General features: G+C 39.8%; 2 protein-coding genes across 3 annotated transcripts; both read right to left on the reverse strand.

Annotated features, from left to right (window-relative positions):
* Positions 1-870: 870 nt before the first annotated feature.
* Positions 871-7,221, reverse strand: LOC132609498 (serine/arginine-rich splicing factor RSZ22-like). 2 transcript variants are annotated; one of them, XM_060323506.1, is made up of 6 exons: positions 7,199-7,221; positions 4,580-4,682; positions 2,158-2,246; positions 1,708-1,927; positions 1,513-1,629; positions 871-1,154 (listed from the first exon to the last, which is right to left on the reverse strand). In XM_060323506.1, the coding sequence occupies exons 1-6, from the start codon at positions 7,215-7,217 to the stop codon at positions 1,118-1,120; spliced, it is 585 nt and encodes a 194-aa protein (XP_060179489.1). In that variant the 5' UTR covers positions 7,218-7,221; the 3' UTR covers positions 871-1,117. The 2 variants fall into 2 exon arrangements, with proteins under 2 accessions (XP_060179489.1, XP_060179490.1); XM_060323507.1 differs by lacking the exon at positions 7,199-7,221 and adding an exon at positions 5,358-5,498.
* Positions 7,222-9,292: 2,071 nt separating this feature from the next.
* On the reverse strand, positions 9,293-10,923 carry LOC132609499 (probable sarcosine oxidase). Its single transcript, XM_060323508.1, has one exon. It carries the CDS (start codon positions 10,684-10,686, stop codon positions 9,457-9,459), a length of 1,230 nt encoding a protein of 409 aa, XP_060179491.1. The 5' UTR covers positions 10,687-10,923; the 3' UTR covers positions 9,293-9,456.
* Positions 10,924-23,562: the final 12,639 nt, after the last annotated feature.

The raw sequence follows: 23,562 nt of genomic DNA on the forward strand, positions 1-23,562 counted from the left end.
CAATAAAAAATAAAAGTTTAATGGAAATAAAAAGAAAGAAGTTCAAAAGGAAAAAAAAAAAAAAAAAGAGCACAGAAAAGCAAAGTGTAACACAGGTCTTTACTTGGTATCACTCAAGTCTCAATGCAAATCTTTCAAATTCTGAAATTTATTAGGTTGCAAGGCCACTTATAAGAAGTAAACATCTAAATTTGTTGAGTATAGAGAGAAATTTAAATCTTGAAATTTATCAGTCACCCGTGTGGAAATATTTTGATGAAATTTTGTTAACTTCTCTTCCCATTAACAGGGAGAGAGAAAGATGGGAAAAAAAAGATTTTGATAAAGAATATGATGGAAAGAAAAAGAACACAGAAAATAGTTTGAAACAGCATAAAAAGAGAAACAGATTACTGATTAAGAAGGGAACAAAAGAGAGAAGCTAGAAGCACCATAAAAGCAAAGGGAATCACAGGACGTAGGTTGTTTCATGCAACCCTTGATGCCATGAACTTCCATGAGTAAGCTTTCATAACTCAGATACCCTCAATGGCTTTGCTGAAGTAGCGATCAATTGTTTAACGAGAATGTGAACATCTCTGCAACAGATTAGGTACCTGCCATGACTGTGATGCCATTCATCATCCTTAATATCTACTTAAATATACCACTACACTTTGAGGTGAGGCGTGACATAGCTGCAGAGATTCAATCAAACAGAAGCATCTAGTGATGTAGTAGCTAGCTGGGATCCACAATCTTTGAAATTGAAGATCCCACAGCAGGGCAGTGAAGAACGAAACCACAGAGTGTGGGAGCAGAAAACCAACGAAGCAGTACCGTGAAGACACCTCGACACAAGAAAACAAAAGTAAATTTTTAGCAGTGCTCTTTAGGATAATTTCTTTTTTCTAAAGATAATAGATGCCATAAAGTACAAAAGGTCTAAGTCAATAAGATAATGGTTCTTAAAATGGAAAAAGGTTAAGAAATTAAAAAACACACTTATAATATCAAACGAAATTAAAAGCCGTTGAAGTTGAGGGCATGGCCTCACTTACACAGCTGCGATTAACTCAAGCATAGTAACACACATATCCCAACACTCCTGAATGAGACAAGTAATCATCTTTTCCATTCAGCTCCTGCTTCTGATTCGATCCCTGAGGCCATTTCTGCATACAAAGCAGAAGAGAAGTTAAGGAAAACGAGAGCATAGATAAGGTTCATAACAAATATGAAAGAATAAATAAACAAACATATTTGCATATAATGAAACCAATGTCCCAAATCAAAAACCCAAAACAAATAGGTAGCAACACAGCCAATGCACATGCTACACGAACTAAGACATACAACACCAAGCGAATACAAAATAATTCAAATAAGGATCCAAGAGACAAATCCTAATGCGTATACATGCACATGTATCTAAAAACATCCATACTTTAATCAGAGGTAGGAACACTATAAAAAAGAATGCCCAGCCAAAAGAGATGACACAATAAAAGATCCCAAAGTTAGTAAATTCACCCATTGGAATAAGGAACTTCATCTCGTCCACGGTATGGAGGAGGAGATCGGCTATAGCTACGGCCACGAGGCGACACACTTCGACGTCTGGGGGAACGTCCACGAGGACTATAACTCCTGTTGCAAAAAGCACATTAGGAGGGGGTAGAAGTGAATGTCATGTCCTGCTGTACATTTGAAAAGTTCACTTCTGACCTGCGACCATAACTTGGGCTCCTCCGATATCTAGGAGGGCTACGACTTCTACGTTTTCCAGGAGCTCCACGCACTCTGCATTCACGAGCAAAATGACCAGATTCACCGCACTCGTAGCACTTCAAATCAGAGCCTCCAGAGCGACCACGACCTCCTCCACGACCCCCACCCCTTTCTCCTCTAGAATTATGCGAGAGCTCCACTCTCCATCCATTCTTACCTGTTTAATGTATCAGAAGAGAACAGCTTCAAATGCTTTAGTATTTGACATATTTGCCAGACATTACAGATTATAAAGTGTACAGCAACAAAATAAAATTAATTTTGTATCACCATGCATAATGTTTTGAAAGAGATTGAACGGAAAAGGCTAAAAATTGCATGGCCATAAGTAAGATAAAAGAACACATTCAGAAGGTTCGACCATATGCAATGAGTAAGGGACCATACCATCTATTTCCCTTATTGCATCTTGGGCATCTCTCCGGTCATCAAAGTCAATAAAAGCATAACCAGGTGGGCGTCTTGCAACCCAGACACTGCAATCAATTTTTATTTTTTGCATCAAGTTGCAAATCAGAAAGCATTATAGCAAAGAAGAAGGATGGAAAATAAGTAGTCAAATTCCATAAAGGAAATAGAACCGAGCAATACTGAAAGTGGTACCAATTTTCACAATCCAAATTGGTTTGAATCTCCACATGTCACTTTCTTTGACATCCAATAATCAGTGTAATTCCTTTTAAGAATTCAGAACAGTACTTAGCAACCCCCTCCGCCCTCCCCCCACCCCACCCCCATGATTCATTGACTCCGTCCAGCTAAGTATACAGTACCTAGTAAAGTGTTTTATTTTTTTAAAATTTTTTATTTTTTATAAAGGTGTGGGAAAGGTATCAAGCTGCTAAGCCATACTATGAAAGTGTGGGAAAGGGTGGTGGAGATGAGAGTGAGGAAAGGCGTGTCTATTTCAGAGAATCAGTTCGGATTCATGCCGGGACGCTCAACTACAGAAGTCATCCATCTTGTGAGGAGACTGGTGGAGCAGTATAGGGAGAGGAAGAGGGACTTACACATGATATTCATCGACCTAGAAAAGGCTTACGACAAAGTTCCAAGAGAGATCCTATGGAGATGCTTGGAGGCTAAAGGTGTACCTGTGGCGTACATTAAGGTGATCAAGGACATGTATGAGGGAGCCAAAACCAGGGTAAGGGCAGTAGGAGGAGACTCAGAGCACTTTCCAGTTGTGATGGGGTTACATCAAGGATCAGCTCTTAGTCCGTTTTTATTTGCCTTGGTGATGGATGGATTGACGCGGCAAATTCAAGGTGAGGTGCCATGGTGTATGCTTTTTGCGGATGACATAGTCCTGATCGACGAGACTCGTAGCGGAGTTGACGCTAAGCTGGAGGATTGGAGACAAACTCTGGAGTCTAAAGGGTTTAAGCTGAGTAGGACCAAGACAGAGTACTTAGAGTGTAAGTTTAGTGAAGCACCTCAGGAGGCTGGCTTGGAAGTGAGGCTTGGTACCCAAGCCATCCAGAAGAAAAGTAGTTTCAAGTATCTTGGGTCTATTATGCAAGGCAGCGGGGAGATTGACGATGATGTCACACATCGTATTGGGGCAGGGTGGATGAAATGGAGGCTTGCTTCCGGAGTGCTATGTGACAAGAAGGTGCCACCACAACTTAAGGGCAAGTTCTACAAAGTGGTGGTTAGACCGACTATGTTGTATGGGGCGGAGTGTTGGCCAGTTAAGATTTCTCACGTTCAAAAGATGAAAGTTGCTGAGATGAGAATGTTGAGATGGATGTGTGGCCACACCAGGAGTGACAAGATTAGGAATGAGGATATTCGGGACAAGGTGGGAGTGGCCTCGGTGGAAGACAAGATGCGAGAAGCGAGATTGAGATGGTTTGGGCATGTGAAGAGGAGAGACACTGATGCCCCAGTGCGGAGGTGTGAGAGGTTGGCCATGGATGGTTTCAGACGAGGTAGGGGTAGGCCAAAGAAGTATTGGGGAGAGATAATTAGACACGACATGGCGCAGTTACAGCTTACCGAGGACATGACCTTAGATAGAAGGGTTTGGAGGACCCACATTAGGGTAGAAGGCTAGTAGATAGTCTCATTATCCTGTCTTATTAGTAGTCGCATTATCGTAGTATAATTTCTTGTGCTCTGATTTATGCTATTATCTGTTGTTTCCTGTGCTTTGATTATTCTATGTCATCTGTGTCGCTTGCGTTACTTCATTTCCATATCGCTTTGAATCTCTTAGCCTTATCTGACCTCTTTTTATGTTTTTTATTGAGCCGAGGGTCTTTCGGAAACAGCCGTCCTACCTTGGTAGGAGTAAGGTCTGCGTACACTCTACCCTCCCCAGACCCCACGTTGTGGGATTTCACTGGGTTGTTGTTGTAAGGTACTAGTACCTAGTAAAGTTTCACTAGATCAAAGAGCAACAAAAGCACAAAAATCTTATTTCCATTTTGCTAGAAACTCCCATGCAAAAGTTAGTCATGAATATTAGGAAATAATGCGCAGCCAGTGCAGTTTACACCGATTTAATATTAATTAGCAAAATACAGCCTCCATAACATCTAAATACTGCTTTAGAGAAACAACTATACTCATCAAGCTACACTAACGTAATTTTCAATCAGATCACAAAATAAGACATAAATATTCCTCCGTGTTAATTTGTTCGTGCATGCTTCATTATGACTGGCAAATCATTTACACTTGCTCTACTCTATAGGCAGTATTCAACAGCTAATTACAAAATAAAATTGCACATCCTATATATAAGAGGTAGTCGATGCATACAAATTAAAAAAATGCAGATTTATCGTAGAATTTGCTTTACCTTCTTATAACTCCAAAGGTACGGAATTCATCTTCTAGTTCTCTTTCAGTGACCCTAGGATCAAGATTTCCAACATACACTCTCGACATCTCGGAATAATAATCTATAAAGGAATACTCAATTCAGTCATAAACATATATAAATCCTTACATATTTCATAAGGCAATTACGATATTCAACGGTACTGATGAGCAATTTTATTAAGGATTTAAAAGTTGTATACACTGATGATGTAATATTAACAGTACGCTACAGTTGTATGATACTGTAAAAAAAATAGTTTTACTGCTACTGATTAATAATTTAAAGCCATCATTATTTAACATAATTACAATTTGCAGAACCATAAAATTCAACTACTAAAAATAGGAGAAGTAATAACTTGCAATACTAAATAAAAGCTAGGCTACCCTATTAACTTCAATATTAAATATCACATCAAAATAAATAGTTTTACTACACCTTAGAATACTATTTTTTTTATATTTTGAAATTAAAAATTAAATAAAAAAGAGAAGCTCAAACCAAGTAAAACTGCTATAACTATGCAAATAATGGATATTAATAACAAGAAAAGGCATTAATTGTCCGTAAGATAATTGAATTCAATAAAATAAATAGTTTTTTTTTTCAATTCAGTGAAATGTTTAACAAAATTACGATTCGGGGAACCGAAAAATTCAAGCTTGTAAAGATAGGAGTAGTAATTACTTAAATATTAAAGATGAGATCAAAATAAAGAGATGTATTAAGTGATGAAAAGAGAGAGAGAGCAAACCTGAAACCCTAGTAGTGAAGAAAAGTGAAAATAAACCCTAAGCCAATAATAATTGGTGACAAAGTGAGGACTATAGAGATGGAAGTGTTACAATACTAATTGGAGATAACGAATGAATTTAATGGGCCTACAAATTTGGGCCCAACAGAGCTGATCCCAAAATTTGGGCCTAGGCTTATATTTCCATTTTTTTGTGCGGATTGCTATTCTTTTGGGGTGGTCTTTAATTTTTGTCCATCATATTGGTGGTCTTTAATATTTGTCCTTTACTTAACACCCAAAGGTCTTGGGTTTGAACTCAGGCTCAGCCAAAATAAAAATAAAAAATCACAAGGTATAAGTTGGGATTCGTAGGGCAGAATTTGGGATTCGCAAGGCATAAATTAGATTGAGGCAAACTTTTATTCAAAATTAGACCTTAAGATAGAGGTTTACAAAACTCCAGCAAAATAATTTATTTATTTATTTTCATCTTAAGGTAGAGTTTGAAACTCAACTTATGCCCTGCGAATCTCAACTTATGCCTTGTAAATTTTTTTTAAAAATTTTGACTGAGTGGTGGTTCGAACTCGAAACCAAGGGGATTTTAGCGAAGGACAAAAATTAAAGACCACTCCCAGCAAATGAAAATCCTACAAATTCCCCTTAATTTTTGACCTTCAACACTTTTTGTGCTGGCAAAAGTGTATAGTCGCTCTGCATAAGTTTATATTTTTGTATCATAATATAACACAAGTTATGCCGAAAATTTACAAAACTCAACATAACAATGGTCAAAACACATCAAACTCCAAAAAGATTTAAAAAATAGGCACATTGTTCAACTTAAAAATGATAAAGAACATATGCCCCAAAAAGCATAACTACAATTTCTGAACACTCTACAACAAAATCTAAAAGTACTACACAATTTATGTTGCATAACTTTATTCATACAGAACTTATGCTGAACGAAGCAAAAGTTCAGTTTCCGAAGATTGATGTTACAGAACTTATGCCGAGAGAATCAGGTTTGGATATTTTCGTTAAATGAGTAATAGGGGAAAAGAATTGAAGACTAGTGCGTTTGAAGGACAATCGACGCATAACTTCTTAGAATAGCCGGGTCCAATTTTCACACCTATAAATATTTAGTCACTTTTTGAAATGTAATTGAGAAATATTTAATTTTTAATTTGAAAGTAAAATCTAAAAATATTCCTAGCTAAAATACAGAAAACTTCTAACACAAAATTTAAATTTATATTGGAGTTCAAAATTTTTATGAATTAAACTTCAGCACACCGTGTTGGAGTTCAAATTTTTTATGAATTAAACTTCAGCACACTGTGCGGGATTTTGAAATTTTTACAAATTAAATTTCAACACACTGTGTTGGAGTTTGAAAAATTGCGGGAGTTTCAAACAAGACCTTGAGGGCTCAAAGTACAAACGTCGAAACACTTAATTTTGACTATGATTGGGGTATAGATATTTTAGATTTTTTAAAATAGAATTTACATATCCGAAAACAGTTAATATTTAAAAGAGTTTGAAAAAAAAAATTAAAACAAATAATAATTGACTTCACAAATAGTAATAATTTCAATGGCGGGCTAGGTTTTTCACTAATGAATTTTAAAATATGAAGAAGTAAATACACGATTAAGCCAAAGAAGTTGAACATCTAATATATATACATAAAAGTAACTTTAACCTTGTATAAATAATGTAATTTTTCAATAAAGGGATCCCTCAACCCTTATCTAGCTCTCCCGTGTACCAAAAAAAGAAAAAAAGAAAAGAAAAAAAAAAGGGTAGCGAAACTGGTTGGCAGAATTAAGGAAGTGAATGTTACTGACCTCTTTCTGTGTAGCTCATGCATAGACCCATTATCTTTGCCAATATGAACAAGCAGAATTTCACCAAGTATATATAAGGTTTAAGATAAAGAAAGACGAGTGAACAGGATTGGATTTGATTCTATCTTATTTGTTTAATTGTCTAGGGGATGAGTATTGCAAGCTAGATTATAATTTTACTACCTAGATTCCAATGATTTCTAGGTAGCATCTGATTCTTGACTTTCACCAAGCTTTAGCTTTTGCAGAAATCTAGAATATTTGGCCCAGGCCGAGCAGCGAAACCAGAAATTTCGTTAAATATTAAAAATTCAATATACAATAAGAATGTTAATAATTGTGTTCGATCGATTATTTTATAAAATTTATATTATATTAATTATTCGATTACTTTATATGTATAACTAAAATTAGACTTTTTCACAACGCCGTTCCAATTCTTGGTTTCTATTTGATATAGTTATGATTTACTTATTTTTTTGATTTATTCTAAAACATCATGTAGAAGTCGCAATTAAAAGTTAGAACATGAAACAATCTATACTTACTTAGAGCTTTGGCAAGAACTCTCTAGACATTTTTACTTGAAGTAATAACATATTTGTTGGGTGCACATTTCAAATCCCATGTCTATCTTAGTTTTCCTAGAATTGAGTCCCGAGATTCAAATCTCACATCTATGTTGTTATTTTTTTCTTTCTAGAATTGGGTTCACCATGAAGGATGAGTGTGTGTTGTGTCCCCTCTTGCGTTTTAACTAATTGAGTGTTTGGCTGGCCAACTTAAAGTCATTTTGTGCTTAAAATAAGCTCAAAAAATTAATTAGGTCCATTTGGCTTAGTTTATCTAAAACAGCTTATAAGCTGAAAACAACTTATAAGCTAAAAAAAATAAGTTGGTCTACCCTAACTTATTTTTTTTTTTTGACTTATAAGATGTATAAGCTGCTTTTTTTAAGTCCATCCAAACAGGCTCTAAATAACTTTTTCTTGTTTATTTCTTCTCTTGGTTTATTCTTTTGAAATCCCCAAGTTTGACCTATTGAATCCCAATTCTCCTTATGTTAGCGTCATTAAATTTTGTATAACAATATTGAATGTCTATGTTAAAATTAACGTCTATGTTAAAATTAACACAGGGGAGGATGTAGCATATGGTCAATGAATTCAACTTATCCCAATATTTTATATCAGGTATAGATACATATATGAAAAATACTAAAATTGTCAAAATAGAAAGAAATTAAACATATACTCACAAAAGTATAATGAGTTCATGCTAAGAATCTAAAAGTTGAACCCGTCAAAAGTAAATTCTGAATTAACTTCTTTTTAGAAGTGCAACTATCTTGTCAAAATCCTGAATACGCTTCTGATTGAGTTCTGGAAAGATTATTAATACATATTAAATGAATTTTTCTTTAAACACAAATATAGAATTTGAGTCAAAGCTATTGAATTCTGTTATACCGCACCTAAAACGGTTGCTCCTCTTCTAACAAAAGAAAAACAAACTGCGCACCAGCTGTTCAATCAAATGCCAAACAGAAGCAATCTTTTACAATCTTCTTTTCATCACTTAAAGATCCCCCCCCCCCCCCCCCCCAAAAAAAAAAAAATAGAACATAAAAGATCAAGACAGACCATCACTTGATAAGATACCACATAGGTACAATTGCACAATAATAATTTATCTTATGTTTCACTTAATGGGCTGAACTCACTTGATCATCAAATTCTTCAAATTTCCTTTGGTATTTTTCTCAAATCTATCAAATGTAAAGTGCATCAACTCCACACCTTTTGCTTCTCCTTCTGTAACAAGATCAGCCAATATTTTCCCCACAATAAATTTTATTGTATCGTATTGTTATATAACGACGAAAAGTTTCATTTTATGTACGATTTAGCGTAGTTGCGTCTTTATCTCTTTTTTTCTTCGCCTTTGCTTATTATTTAATAATTCTATTTTATCTTTTACACTACCTTTTTATAACAACTCTACCCCGTAAACTACTTTTTTTCATAATATAATAGGTACGTTTATCTTTCAAATTATTTATGTGCGTATGTTACAAGAATAAATAATACAATCTATTCAAATGCTATATTCATTAAAAGGGTATAAAACAATAATACAATACAATATCCTATGAACCGATAAGCAACAACCATCTCAACAAGTTGTTGATAGGATACCACATAGTTACAATTGCACAATACCAATGGAAAAGACAAAGAAGTTATGATATGTTTCGCTTAAGACAGTGAATGAGCTGAACTCAATTGATCATCAAAGTTCTTCAAATTTCCTTTAGGATTTTTCTCAAATCTCTCAATTCTAAAGTGCATCAACTCCTCATCTTTTGCTTCTCCTTCCATAACAAGATCAGCTAATATTTTCCCCACAATAGGTCCCATTTTGAACCCATGCCCTGAAAATCCACCACCTATCACCACATCCTTCCCAAACTCCCCACCAAGAAAATCAATCACAAAGTCCTCATCCGAGGTCACAGAATACATACACGACTGCATCATGACCGGCTTCGTGGAGTCCACGAGCCCTCCGAACTTCTCCTGGATCCACTGCTTTAGCGGATCTAGGGGCAGGGTGGGCACCCAGGTCCGATCAGCCGGCTCACACGGGCGCCCACCGTGCATTGGGATTTTAATCAATCCTGGGAACTCGAGCGACGGTGTTCCGTATATGTACGGCTCACCGTAACTCGCAAAAGTTGGAAAACCATTCTCAATAGTGAACTTTGACTCAAACCCTTCGTTAATCTTCCAATAAAAAACAGTTGTCTCCAAAGGTTGAATTGGAAGTACAACTCCTGTCACACTTTTAACCAACTTTTGCATCCATGGACCAACTGTCACCACACATTTTTTACCCCAAAACACCTCTCCACTTTTCACACTAACCAAAACACCCCTTCCATCTTTCTTGATTTCAACTACTTCCATGTTATCTTTCAAGAAAGCTCCATTTTTTAGAGCAAGTGCTTGAAACATGGACACAGCTTTTGTTGGCTTTACAACGCCACCATACTCAGTAACAACACCAACCCAATTCTCAGGCAAGTTAATCAATCCACCAAATTCTTCAAGAACACTGATTCGATCAACAACACGAAAACTTATCGAGTTTTTCTCACAACTTGATATAACAGCTTGAAGAGCCTTTTTATCTTTAGGTCCCAGATCAAATTGTGAAGTCTTGAAATAGACTTTGTAGCCTATTTCTTCTTCAGCTTCTCTCCAAAGGGTTTCGGATTTTAAGGCCATTTTCGAGTAGTATTCTTCGGGGTAAGTGGCACGGATGGTTCTTGATTCGCCATGGGAAGAACCACGATGGTGCAAGAAATCGAATTGTTCTAAAAGGAGTGTTTTTTGGTTACGTTTTGATGCTTCATAAGCTGTGCAGCTACCCATTATACCTGCTCCAATTACTATTACATCAAACACTTCCATGGGATTCTCCATTTTTTTTTTTTGTGTGTGTGTGTGTTTGTTTTAGTCTGGTTTTTGTGTTGGAAGAGTGGAACAGGGGAGAGAGAGGTTGAGTGTTGAAGTAAGCTAGGAGAATGGCTGGTTTTAAAGGATTGAATTCCACGTACATAGCATCCTTATCAAAGTGGGAAATTATTTAGTGAAAAGTTATATATTACTAGTACTCGTATTAAGTTTCATCATTATACCAGGTTACTTACACTAATCTATTGAAAGGGAAATGGGGTGCATGAAATAGCTCGCATTCATGTGGGATTTTAGAAAAGTCCGCATTAAGGCTGTTAGATTATGTAAATATTTAGTGACATATATTTTGTAATCTTCTATTTTAGGATAGCATACGTTAGAATTCATTAGTCAAATTAGTTCCTAATTTGTAGCCTACAATTATGTTGTACATGCTGTATATTAACCTATGGAATGAATGAGAATAGACACGGCAAATATTCTCTTACATGGTATCAAACTAGGTCTCTCCAAAAACCCTAGCAACCTCCAAAAACCCTAGCGGCTGAACCCTAGCAGTCGAACCCTAGCAGCAGCCGCCCCTTTGCTTTCTCCTCTTCGTCCCTTCCTTCTTCTCTTCTCCATGGCTGACACGTGCAAGTTGCATCCTGCGACTACAGTCACCAATATCAAATCATGAATTCCTATTGTTCTTGATTATGAAGGAAGCCAATACAATAACTGGACTACCCTCTTCAAGATCCATTGCCGAGCAAACTTGGTGATCTAACACATATTACCTCCTGCCTCCCCCACCGTGCCATCCCAGGCAACCGCAGCCGAGAAAATTGCTACAAAGGCTCAATGGGAATGGCTGGATGACATTGTTCGCCAATGGATATATGGGACGATATCGAATGATCTTCTCAACACGATCATTCATCAAGAGGACACCGCAGCCGAGGCTTGGAATCGCCTTGTTCATCTTTTTCAGGATAACAAATCGGCTAGGGCCCTTGCTCTTGATGCAAAATTCACCAACACCAAATTGGTGGATTTTCCAAATGTGAAAGCATACTGCACCCGACTCAAAGTTCTTGCAGACAATCTCGCCAACGTCGGCCACAAAGTCTCCGACGAACGCCTTGTGCTCCGCCTTCTGCGTGGATTGTCGGATGAATGTAAGACTTTTCGAACTACGGTGCAGCACCGTACTCCTCTCCCATCCTTTGACGTTGTCCGGTCGATGCTCGAACTTGAGGAAGACAGCCATGGCGAGGACGCCATTCACGACTCCGGGTCAAATGCTGCTCTCGTTTCCCATAATATTAATCCTCATAATTTATCTAGTAATGGGCAGTCCAAAAATTCTGAAAATGTCTTCAATAATCGAGGAAATTCTCACAATCGTGGAAAGAAGAACAACCGCGGTCGCGGCGGGGGAAACCGCAACAGCAACCGCGGGCAGAGAAACGGCGGGGGTGTCATGACCCAGCTAGGGGCCGCGACGGGTACCCGGGGCTAACCACCGAGCACCACTCTTCCTAATGCTTATTTTACGCATTAATACTCTTCTGGGATTTATAGGCAGAATATACGAAAATCATACTTTATAAAGAAACATAATTGATTTATATACAATCTCCATGCGGCTATCAAAATAACATATACATATGGTAATATCTTGCGGAACCATCTAACCCACACTACGCATCCACGAGCCTCTACTGACATACTATACACTGGACGGAACAAGACTCCGTCATGCCCAAAATGAATATATATACCTCCGAACAATGGAGTGCTCTCAACAGCTGACTGCTACTAGGGATCTGGATCTAGCTCGCCTACTGTCTACCTGTGGGCATGAACACAACGTCTGAAGAAAAGGACGTCAGTACGAACATTGTACTGAGTATGAGAGGCATAAACAATGAAGAAATAGACAATAGCAATATAAGGAACATCAATGTGAACATGTGGAACTGAATGACAATCATAAGAAGAATGATACATGTTGTCTTACTCATACTCTTTATCATATCATGTATGTATATCATGCAAGCTGCCCGTCCATGTCGGAACGGTGTAATAATCAATAATATAAGCCCGCGTCCAGGCCTCCCGCGTCTGGGGTACCATCTCATGCAGTAGGTAGGACTCGTGTAGTAGGTAGGAATTCGAGTTATAAGATTCATGCCATTAGAAGGAAGGACTGGCCTCACATACCTTGGTCGCTTAGCTAGGCTATCGCTCACTTGCTCTTCTTCAATATCGCGTCGTTACCTTCATGAGAGAATTCGGATCAACATTAGTAAACTAACTACAAGAACTCGTGTAGTAGGTAGGAATTCGAGTTATAAGATTCATGCCATTAGAAGGAAGGACTGGCCTCACATACCTTGGTCGCTTAGCTAGGCTATCGCTCACTTGCTCTTCTTCAATATCGCGTCGTTACCTTCATGAGAGAATTCGGATCAACATTAGTAAACTAACTATAAGAACGCATCGCTAATTCTAGGAAAAGTTGGGCAGCGTTTCCTTGGCTCATACTACTTTGCTCATGTTCTATATCAACTCCCAGTATTCATAATATTATTCGCAATATCACAATCGACAATCGTCATTTACGTGCATTTAGCAAAATCCACCATTTTCCTCCAATTTCCCCCATATTTAACCTTATGACTCGTCTTTGCGTTGCCATGCATTTAATGCTTGTTTCATGATATAAACATCATTTATAACGTATTTGTACTCACCACACTTCAACATTTATATCTCAATTCCAATATCATTCATTTATGTCACTACTCACTTAATAATGACCCATTCCTATGTTCTTCTACATTTCAAGTACCTAAGCTTTCCAATACTTCATACAACATGGAATAATCATGAAACTTACCTTGGATGATGGTTGAACAACCCTTAAGTTGAAATACTTCAATTGACCAAAACCCTAGCTTCACCCTTTGTAAGATTTCTTGACTTAGATGATCCTTTATTGAGTTCTTACACTTGATTCCATAAAATTTGTGCTAAGGATCTTAGGTTTCATTGGATTTTCTTGGTATTCTTGTGGAGGAATTATTTGGAAGGTTCTAGGGTCTCTTGAATTGTATGGAAGAGAAAATGAACTGAAATAAGCTTAAGTCCCCTTTTTAATGACTTAAAACTGATCTTTAGTGAATTCTAGTCGGGATGAACAGTGGTCGTAAACCACCATATACGGACCGTATTTTGATTTACGGCCCGTCTACTGTGGTCGTTTTTAAGCATATGAAAAACATAAAGTTTTGGCTGAGGATCATGGCAGTTTACGACCTGGTTTACGGTCCGTAAACCAGTTTATGGGCCGTAAACTGGGTCGTATTTAACCATAATCAACACTGGGCAGAACTTGATATTTTTGGCAAGCTGAAAGGCGATTGCACTATACGGTCCGTAAATCACTTTACGGGCCGTATAGTGCCATATACGACTACTGGACTGAAAATTTTCCGTGACTTCCTTATTTCCAAAATTTCATATTTAGCCATTCCCGACTTGATAAAACATCATACGCTCAAGCTCTTCATCGTTCTACTCGTCACACAAGTACGGAAAAGTTTTCGGGGTGTAACATTCTTCCCCCCTTTTGGAACATTCGTCCTCGAATGTTAAAATACTCAGGAATTCTTAGAGAAATTTCACCAGAGTTTCCTTTATAAGGTGGACACGACCTTCCTGCCACAAAACCCACAATATTCTTGCCTCACACGGCTATATTACAATATCAACACATCTATGGCCACACACGACCGAAAACACAAAAACTAAAACATACATACCTTATATCGTCGACGTCTCATCTTGAATCTCTTCCGGGGATTGGAACAAATGGGGGTACATAGATTTCATCTTCTCCACTGCTTCCCAAGTCATTTCTTCTCGATTATTGTTCCGCCATAGAACTTTGACTGAAGCAACCTCTTTATTTCGAAGCCTTCGTACTTGTCTATCTAGAATCGCAACAGGCACTTCTTCGTAAGTCAACTTCTCTATTACTTGTACATCATCAATCGGAACTATTCTTGTTGGGTCTCCAATACATTTGCGGAGCATCGACACATGGAATACCGGGTGAACTGATTCAAGTTCTGAAGGCAATTTCAACTCATAAGCTACCTGGCCCGCCTTACGAATGATTTCATAGGGTCCGATATACCCGGGACTTAGTTTCCCCTTCTTGCCAAATCTCATCACTCCTTTTATCGGCGATACTTTTAGAAACACCCAGTCACCAATTTGAAATTCCAGGTCTCGTCGGCGATTGTCCGCATAGGACTTTTGACGACTCTGGGCTGTTAGCAACCGATCCTGAATAACTTTGAATTTTTCGACTGCTTGCTGAATCAGGTCGGGACCTATTAATTGTGATTCTCCTATTTCAAACCATCCAATTGGAGATCTACATTTTCTTCCATATAATGCTTCATATGGGGCCATTTGAATACCGGAATGGTAGCTGTTATTGTAAGCAAATTCGATGAGGGGTAAATGCTCATCCCAACTACCACCAAAGTCCAACACACACGCTCGTAACATATCCTCTAGGGTCTGAATAGTGCGCTCGGCTTGCCCGTCAGTCTGTGGGTGAAATGCCGTGCTAAATTTGACTTGGGTACCTAGACCCTCTTGGAACGATTTCCAAAACTTGGCTGTAAACTGTGCCCCTCTATCTATAATAATGGCCAAAGGAATTCCATGAAGTCGTACAATCTCTTTCAGATATAATCGGGCATAATCTTCCGCCGAATACGTCGCCCTGACTGGGAGGAAATGAGCTGCTTTCGTAAAGTGTCCACAATCACCCATATAGAATCGTATTTGCTTCGGGAGCGGGGTAATCCCACCACAAAATCCATATTAATTTCTTCCCATTTCTAGGTAGGAATTTCCATTGCTTGTAATAAGCCCCCTGGCTTCTGATGTTCTGCTTTCACCTGTTGGCAATTTGGGCATTGTGCTACAAACTTTGCTATGTCCCTTTTCATGCCATCCCACCAATATAATAATCTAAGATCATGGTACATTTTGGTCGTACCCGGATGAATGGAATATCGAGAGTGGTGTGCTTCATCTAAAATCCGTTGGCGCAAATTTGCTACATCCGGTACACATAACATGCCTTGATATCGAAGGACCCCATCCATGGAAACTTCAAATGGAGACTTTTCCTTCTCACGAGATAGGTCTCTGTAGCGGCTTAGTTGAGAGTCTTCATATTGACGTTCCTTTACTTCTACATTCAAGGATGAAGCTGTGGGATCATTAATGCCGATACTTGCTTTACTCGAATCCATGGCACGCACTCCAAGTCTTGCTAATCGATAAAGCTCACGGACCATTTCTTTCTTTTCTGAGGGAATTCCACATAAACTACCCATTGTTCGACGGCTAAGCGCGTCGGCTACCACATTCGCTTTTCCGGGGTGGTACAAAATACTTACATCATAATCTTTCAACAACTCTAACCACCGTCTCTGTCGCAGATTCAACTCCTTCTGCTTAAATATGTGTTAGAGACTCTTGTGATCTGTATATATGTCAACGTGCACACCGTACAAATAATGCCTCCATATCTTCAAGGCGTGAATAACCGCAGCCAATTCGAGATCATGAGTTGGGTAATTCTGTTCATGTTTCCGCAATTGTCTCGAGGCATATGCAATGACTTTGCCATGCTGCATTAGTACACATCCTAGTCCCACACCGGAAGCGTCGCAATATACAACATAACCATCCGACCCTTCTGGAAGTGTTAGCACTGGAGCTGAGATCAACCTGTCTTTCAACTCCTGGAAACTGCGGTCACAAGCGTCATTCCATTGGAATTTTGCTGACTTCTAAGTTAGCTTAGTCAACGGGGCTGAAATGGAAGAAAACCTCTCTACAAACCTTCTATAATATCCTGCCAAACCAAGAAAACTACGAACTTCCGTAGGTGTCGTAGGCCTTGGCCAAGTTTTCACAGCTTCTATTTTCTGAGTGTCGACTCGGATGCCATCATCTGAAATAACATGGCCTAGAAATGCCACAGAATTTAGCCAGAATTCACACTTTTGGGCTTGGAGAACACCAAGGACAATTCTTAAATGATCTGCATGGTCTGATTGTGTGCGAGAATATACCAAGATGTCATCGATAAATACTATCACGAAAAGATCCAAGAACGGCTTGAACACATTATTCATCAAGTTCATGAACACTGCTGGGGCATTTGTTAACCCAAACGACATCACTCGGAACTCGTAGTGACCATACCTTGTTCTGAAGGCAGTTTTGGGAATATCTGCTTCCCTGATTCTCACCTGATGATAACCCGATCGCAAATCTATCTTGGAGAACCATTTAGCACCTTGCAGTTGATCAAACAAATCATCGATTCTGGGAAGAGGGTATCTATTCTTTATTGTTACCTTGTTCAATTGCCTGTAGTCGATACACATTCGCAGAGAGCCGTCTTTCTTTTTCACGAATAAAACCGGTGCTCCCCACGGTGATGAACTAGGTCTTATAAACCCTTTCTCGAGTAAATCCTCCAGCTGTGCTTTCCACTCCTTCAATTCTGCGGGAGCCATCCGGTACGGAGGAATAGAAATAGGCTCAGTGTCTGGTAACACATCAATAGCAAAGTCGATTTCCCTTTTTGGAGGAAGGCCTGGTAGTTCGTCTGGAAATACATCGGGGAACTCATTCACCATCGAAACTGACTGGAAAGTTAGCGGCTGGGCCTCAATGTCATGAACTCGAACTAGATGGTAAATATAACCTTTGGCTATCATCTTCCTCGCCTTGAGGTAGGAAATAAACCTACCCTTTGGGGATGCGGTATTACCCTTCCATTCAAGTATGGGCTCTCCCGGAAACTGGAATCGAACCACTTTTGTCCTGCAATCGACGTTAGCATAGCACAAGGCCAACCAATCTATGCCCATTATTACATCAAAATCTATCATCTCCAGCTCAATTAAGTTAGCTTTGGTCTGGCGGTCACACATCAAAACGACACACTTCCTATATACTTTCCTTGCTATCACGGGATCACCAACCGGAGTGAACACCTCGAAAGGTTTAATTGGATCAGGTTTCACCCCAATACAATCAGCGACATATGGGGTAAGATAAGAAAAAGTGGAGCCTGGATCAATCAAAGCATATACGTCACGAGAGAATATAGTCAGAGTACCTGTGACAACATCTGGGGAGGACTCAAGATCCTGTCGCCCGGCCAAAGCATACATGCGGGGCTGAACAACGCCAGAAGTGGATACTCCCCCTCTACCTCTGCCTCTAACTGCTACAGTCTGAGAAGTCTGTGCTGTCGGGCGTACTGAGGAAGACCCAACTGCTGATCTCGTAGGCTGAGTCCCAACTCTACCTCTCGCTAAAGGGCAATCTCTCATCATATGACCAATCTGCCCGCAGACATAGCAAGCATCCGAACCCAGGAGACATTTTCCGGTATGCAGTCTACCACACTGGCTGCACTGCGGTACTGGAGGTCTCCGCTGACTAAAATCTCCCCTAAACTGGGAATCTGAGGCCCTTGAACTCTGACCTGGCCCTTGCTGAAAGGAACGATCAACCCTTCTATCTAAAAATCTTGGAGGTGCACTAGTCGCTGACTGACTCGAGTGCCTGGAATGCATTGGTCTCGGTCCCTCTCTGTGTTCACTGCTTTCCCCCATATACCTAGTCCTTTTGCCTTGTCTCCTGTCATTATCACGATTGCTCCTTTGCTGCTGTTGTCGCTCCTCAAGATTCTGTGCATGGGCCTGTATTCGGGAAATATCCATCCCGTCTTGCAAAGAGGCTGTTAAACATTCTCTGAACAAATGTGGCCCCAAACCACTCACGAACCTGTGTACACGTCGTCTATATCGGCTACTATGCTCGGAGCGTACCTTGCCAGAGAATTAAACTGCATACTATACTCTCGGGCACTCATGTTCCCTTGCTTCAAATTCAGGAACCTGTCCGCCCTAGCTCGACGAGTCTCAGGTGGTAAGTAATGATGAACAAAGGCATCCACAAACTCTTGATGCATTCTCTCCTCTTGATGCCATCCAATTGTTATACCATAGCACCGCCACATCGCGGAGTCTATAAGAAGCCAACTCCACGGATTCAGTCTCGGAAGCATGAATAATCTTTAAAGTCCTCAACATTTCATCGATAAAATTTTGCGGGTCTTCATCCGGCTTAGATCCAAAGAACTCCGGAGGATTTAAGGTCATGAAATCACGGGCTCTCGTACTAACTGAATGGTCACTTGGGCCCGCACTCTGTCATTGTGCCTGGGCGGCAACCAGCTGCGTCAATAATTGTATGGCCTCGGTCACTTGTTGACCCGAAGCAACCGGTGGAGTAATCGGAGCTGAGGCTCCCCCTTTCCCCTCTACATTAGGCGCGACCTCATTTTGGGATTCACCTTCCTCTACATTCACCGGAGGCTCTCTTTCTGCCCGCTTTTTCGTTGTAGCTTTTCCCTTCTGGGCAGCCGTAGCTTTCCCCTTTGGCGGCATTCTGAAATCATATCGCACTTTTAGAAGAGAGTAAAATCCTACACATGGTTCTATCGCACGATATATGAAAGGAAAGATGATCATTTTCCTAAATGCCCTGTAGCCTCCTGTTTAATGATGTGGCGCGCAACACACCATAAACAAGACTCTACTAGACACGGCTCGTAGACACTTCCTAGGACTGAACTGCTCTGATACCACTTTTGTCACGACCCAGCTAGGGACCGCGACGGGTACCTGGGGCTAACCACCGAGCACCACTCTTCCTAATGCTTATTTTACGCATTAATACTCTTATGAGATTTATAGGCAGAATATACGAAAATCATACTTTATAAAGAAACATAATTGCTTTATATACAATCGCCATGCGGCTATCAAAATAACATATACATATGGTAATATCTTGCGGAACCATCTAACCCACACTACGCATCCACGAGCCTCTACTGACATACTATACACTGGACGAAACAAGATTCCGTCATGCCCAAAATGAATATATATACCTCCGAACAATGGAGTGCTCTCAACAGCTGACTGCTACTAGGGATCTGGATCTAGCTCGCCTACTGTCTACCTGTGGGCATGAACACAGCGTCTGAAGAAAAGGACGTCAGTACGAACATTGTACTGAGTATGAGAGGCATAAACAATGAAGAAATAGACAATAGCAATATAAGGAACATCAATGTGAACATGTGGAACTGAATGACAATCATAAGAAGAATGATACATGTTGTCTTACTCATACTCTTTATCATATCATGTATGCATATCATGCAAGCTGCCCGTCCATGTCGGAACGGTGTAATAATCAATAATATAAGCCCGCGTCCAGGCCTCCCGCGTCTGGGGTACCATCTCATGCCGCCCACTAGTAGTGTCTGCCCATGCCCGAGAGGGTCATGGTGTATCCGTATAGCTGCCCGCCGTAGCGGTGACTGCCCGGCCAACTAGGCGCGGTGTAATGCGATTATGACATGCTTAACAGAAAATACTTATAATATCATACTTTTCAACATATGCTTATCTCATCGTAATACATGCATAAAGCTCATGATTAACTTTACTCTATCGGGGTGACGTATGGTCGTGATCCCCCGATTGTATTATGGAACAATTTTTGATACTTTGCCTCACCTTGGAAGAACTATATATAAGGTGAGTGCAAACGATGAATAACATCATTATCGTGCTAGCTTCATCATATCATATCTTGCATATTATATAGACGTTATGACTTTTAGACTTCTAGCTTTTCTGGATTATAAGAACTCGTGTAGTAGGTAGGAATTCGAGTTATAAGATTCATGCCATTAGAAGGAAGGACTGGCCTCACATACCTTGGTCGCTTAGCTAGGCTATCGCTCACTTGCTCTTCTTCAATATCGCGTCGTTACCTTCATGAGAGAATTCGGATCAACATTAGTAAACTAACTACAAGAACGCATCGCTAATTCTAGGAAAAGTTGGGCAGCGTTTCCTTGGCTCATACTACTTTGCTCATGTTCTATATCAACTCCCAGTATTCATAATATTATTCGCAATATCACAATCGATAATCGTCATTTACGTGCATTTAGCAAAATCCACCATTTTCCTCCAATTTCCCCCATATTTAACCTTATGACTCGTCTTTGCGTTTCCATGCATTTAATGCTTGTTTCATGATATAAACATCATTTATAACGTATTTGTACTCACCACACTTCAACATTCATATCTCAATTCCAATATCATTCATTTATGTCACTACTCACTTAATAATGACCCATTCCTATGTTCTTCTACATTTCAAGTACCTAAGCTTTCCAATACTTCATACAACATGGAATAATCATGAAACTTACTTTGGATGATGGTTGAACAACCCTTAAGTTGAAATACTTCAATTGACCAAAACCCTAGCTTCACCCTTTGTAAGATTTCTTGACTTAGATGATCCTTTATTGAGTTCTTACACTTGATTCCATAAAATTTGTGCTAAGGATCTTAGGTTTCCTTGGATTTTCTTGGTATTCTTGTGGAGGAATTATTTGGAAGGTTCTAGGGTCTCTTGAATTGTATGGAAGAGAAAATGAACTGAAATAAGCTTAAGTCCCCTTTTTAATGACTTAAAACTGATCTTTAGTGAATTTTCGTCGGGATGAACAGTGGTTGTAAACCACCATATACGGACCGTATTTTGATTTACGGCCCGTCTACTGTGGTCGTTTTTAAGCATATGAAAAACAGAAAGTTTTGGCTGAGGATCATGACAGTTTACGACCTGGTTTACGGTCCGTAAACCAGTTTACGGGCCGTAAACTGGGCCGTATTTAACCATAATCAACACTGGGCAGAACTTGAGATTTTTGGCAAGCTGAAAGGCAATTGCACTATACGGTCCGTAAATCACTTTACGGGCTGTATAGTGCCATATACGACCACTGGACTGAAAATTTTCTGCGACTTCCTTATTTCCAAAAATTCATATTTAGCCATTCCCGACTTGATAAAACATCATACGCTCAAGCTCTTCATCGTTCTACTCGTCACACAAGTACGGAATAGTTTCCGGGGTGTAACAGGGGGCAGCGGGAACAACTCCCATGCCAACCTGCCCGCCGCGTCGCAGAACCACGAGACTGCTGCCCAGTCGTGGTTTACCCCCTTGGGCTGCTTGGGGGCCTCAGCCGTGGGCTACCCCACCGTGCCCCTACCCTACCACTAGTTGGCAGCAGCCTCGCGACTAGCAGCAGCCTCGCAGGTTGTAGCAGCAGTCACCACCAGCCCAGTCACAGCAAGGTATTCTCGGTGCTCGTCCTCCTCAGTCGTTCTATTCAGCAACCCCATCATCACATGGTGGGTATGCGCCCACGGATATTGATCAAGCTATGCATACAATGTCCTTAAATCCGCCCGATGACAACAATTGGTACATGGACACCGGAGCCACATCTCACGTGACCAACTCCCAAGGTACTCTCTCATCTTACTATCAATTGAGCAAAAATAATGGCATTGTTGTTGGTAATGGTAACATGATTCCGATTCGTGGTTATGATCATACTTCCCTTCAAGTAAATCCCTCCCTAAACCTGAAAAATGTTTTACATGCACCTAAACTCATCAAAAACCTTATTTCCGTTCGTAAATTTACTATCGATAATATGGTTTCTGTTGAATTTGATCCTTTTGGATTTTCTGTGAAGGATTTATGGACGGGTAGCAAACTCATGAGATGTGAGAGTTCGGGTGATCTTTATCCATTCTTCAAAAATTATCGAGCCATCGCGTCTTCCGCACCATCTGCTTTTAGTGTTATCTCTCCTCATATCTGGCACTCTCGTTTAGGTCATCCAGGGGAGTGTAATTCTTAGTTCTTTACGTAGTAGTAATTTGATTGAATGTAATAAGGCTCCAAACAATGTTTGTCATTCTTGCCCTCTGGGGAAATTAATTAAATTGCCTTTTTATGACTCTCTTTTAACTACTACTATGCCCTTTGACATTGTTCACAGTGATTTATGGACTTCACCTGTTCTTAGCTCTTCTGGTCACAAATATTATGTTTTATTTCTTGACAATTACACTAATTTTCTTTGGACTTTTCCCATCAAAACAAAGTCCCAAGTTTATAATTGTTTCTTGTCTTTCCGGACTTTCATTCGCACTCAGTTTGAAAAAGAAATCAAAACTTTTCAATGTGACAACGGGCGTGAATTTGATAACGGTCCTTTTCATAAATTTTGTGAACAAAACAGAATGCTTTTCCTCTTTTCTTGTCCCCACACTTCCCCCCAAAATGGTAAGGCGGAACGGAAAATTAAATCCATCAATAATATTGTTCATACACTCCTTGCCCATGCATCTATGCCCCCTCCTATTGGCATCACGCCTTGGCCATGGCAACGTACCTACACAATATTCCCCCTTCTAAAATCTTAGCATATAAGTCACCCACTCAGATTCTCTATCAAAAGAATCCATCATACTCTCATCTCCGAGTCTTTGGTTGTCTATGCTTTCCTCTCTTTCCTTCCACACAAATTCATAAGTTGCAATCTAGGTCCACTCCGTGTTTTTTCCTAGGATATCCTTCCAATCATCGAGGGTACAAATGCTATGATTTATCGAGCCAAAAAATAATCATAGTCCGGCATGTGTGGTTTGATGAAAGTTCCTTTCCATTTTCAAAAATAAATAATCCATCTCCTACCTCATATGAGTTTTTGGGTGATGATAATTCTCCATTGAGAATACATTTGTTGCATGACCAGGCCACTGCTCCGCCAATGTGGTCCCCTCCCTCTCCTGCAACCCAACACCCGAGCTCGCCCATCTC

The sequence above is a fragment of the Lycium barbarum genome, chromosome 9 (genome assembly GCF_019175385.1).
Source record: "Lycium barbarum isolate Lr01 chromosome 9, ASM1917538v2, whole genome shotgun sequence".
Taxonomy (NCBI): Eukaryota; Viridiplantae; Streptophyta; class Magnoliopsida; order Solanales; family Solanaceae; genus Lycium; species Lycium barbarum.

Bases quoted from the DNA above. Each gene is read 5' to 3' on its own strand.
- LOC132609499 (XM_060323508.1), bottom strand. From the start codon at position 10,686: ATGGAGAATCCCATGGAAGTGTTTGATGTAATAGTAATTGGAGCAGGT.
- LOC132609498 (XM_060323506.1), bottom strand. The intron at 2,247-4,579 runs GTAAAGCAAATT...AATTGATTGCAG, and splicing joins ACCTTTGGAGTTATAAGAAG to TGTCTGGGTTGCAAGACGCC. The intron at 1,155-1,512 runs GTGAATTTACTA...CTTTGTATGCAG, and splicing joins GAAGTTCCTTATTCCAATGG to AAATGGCCTCAGGGATCGAA.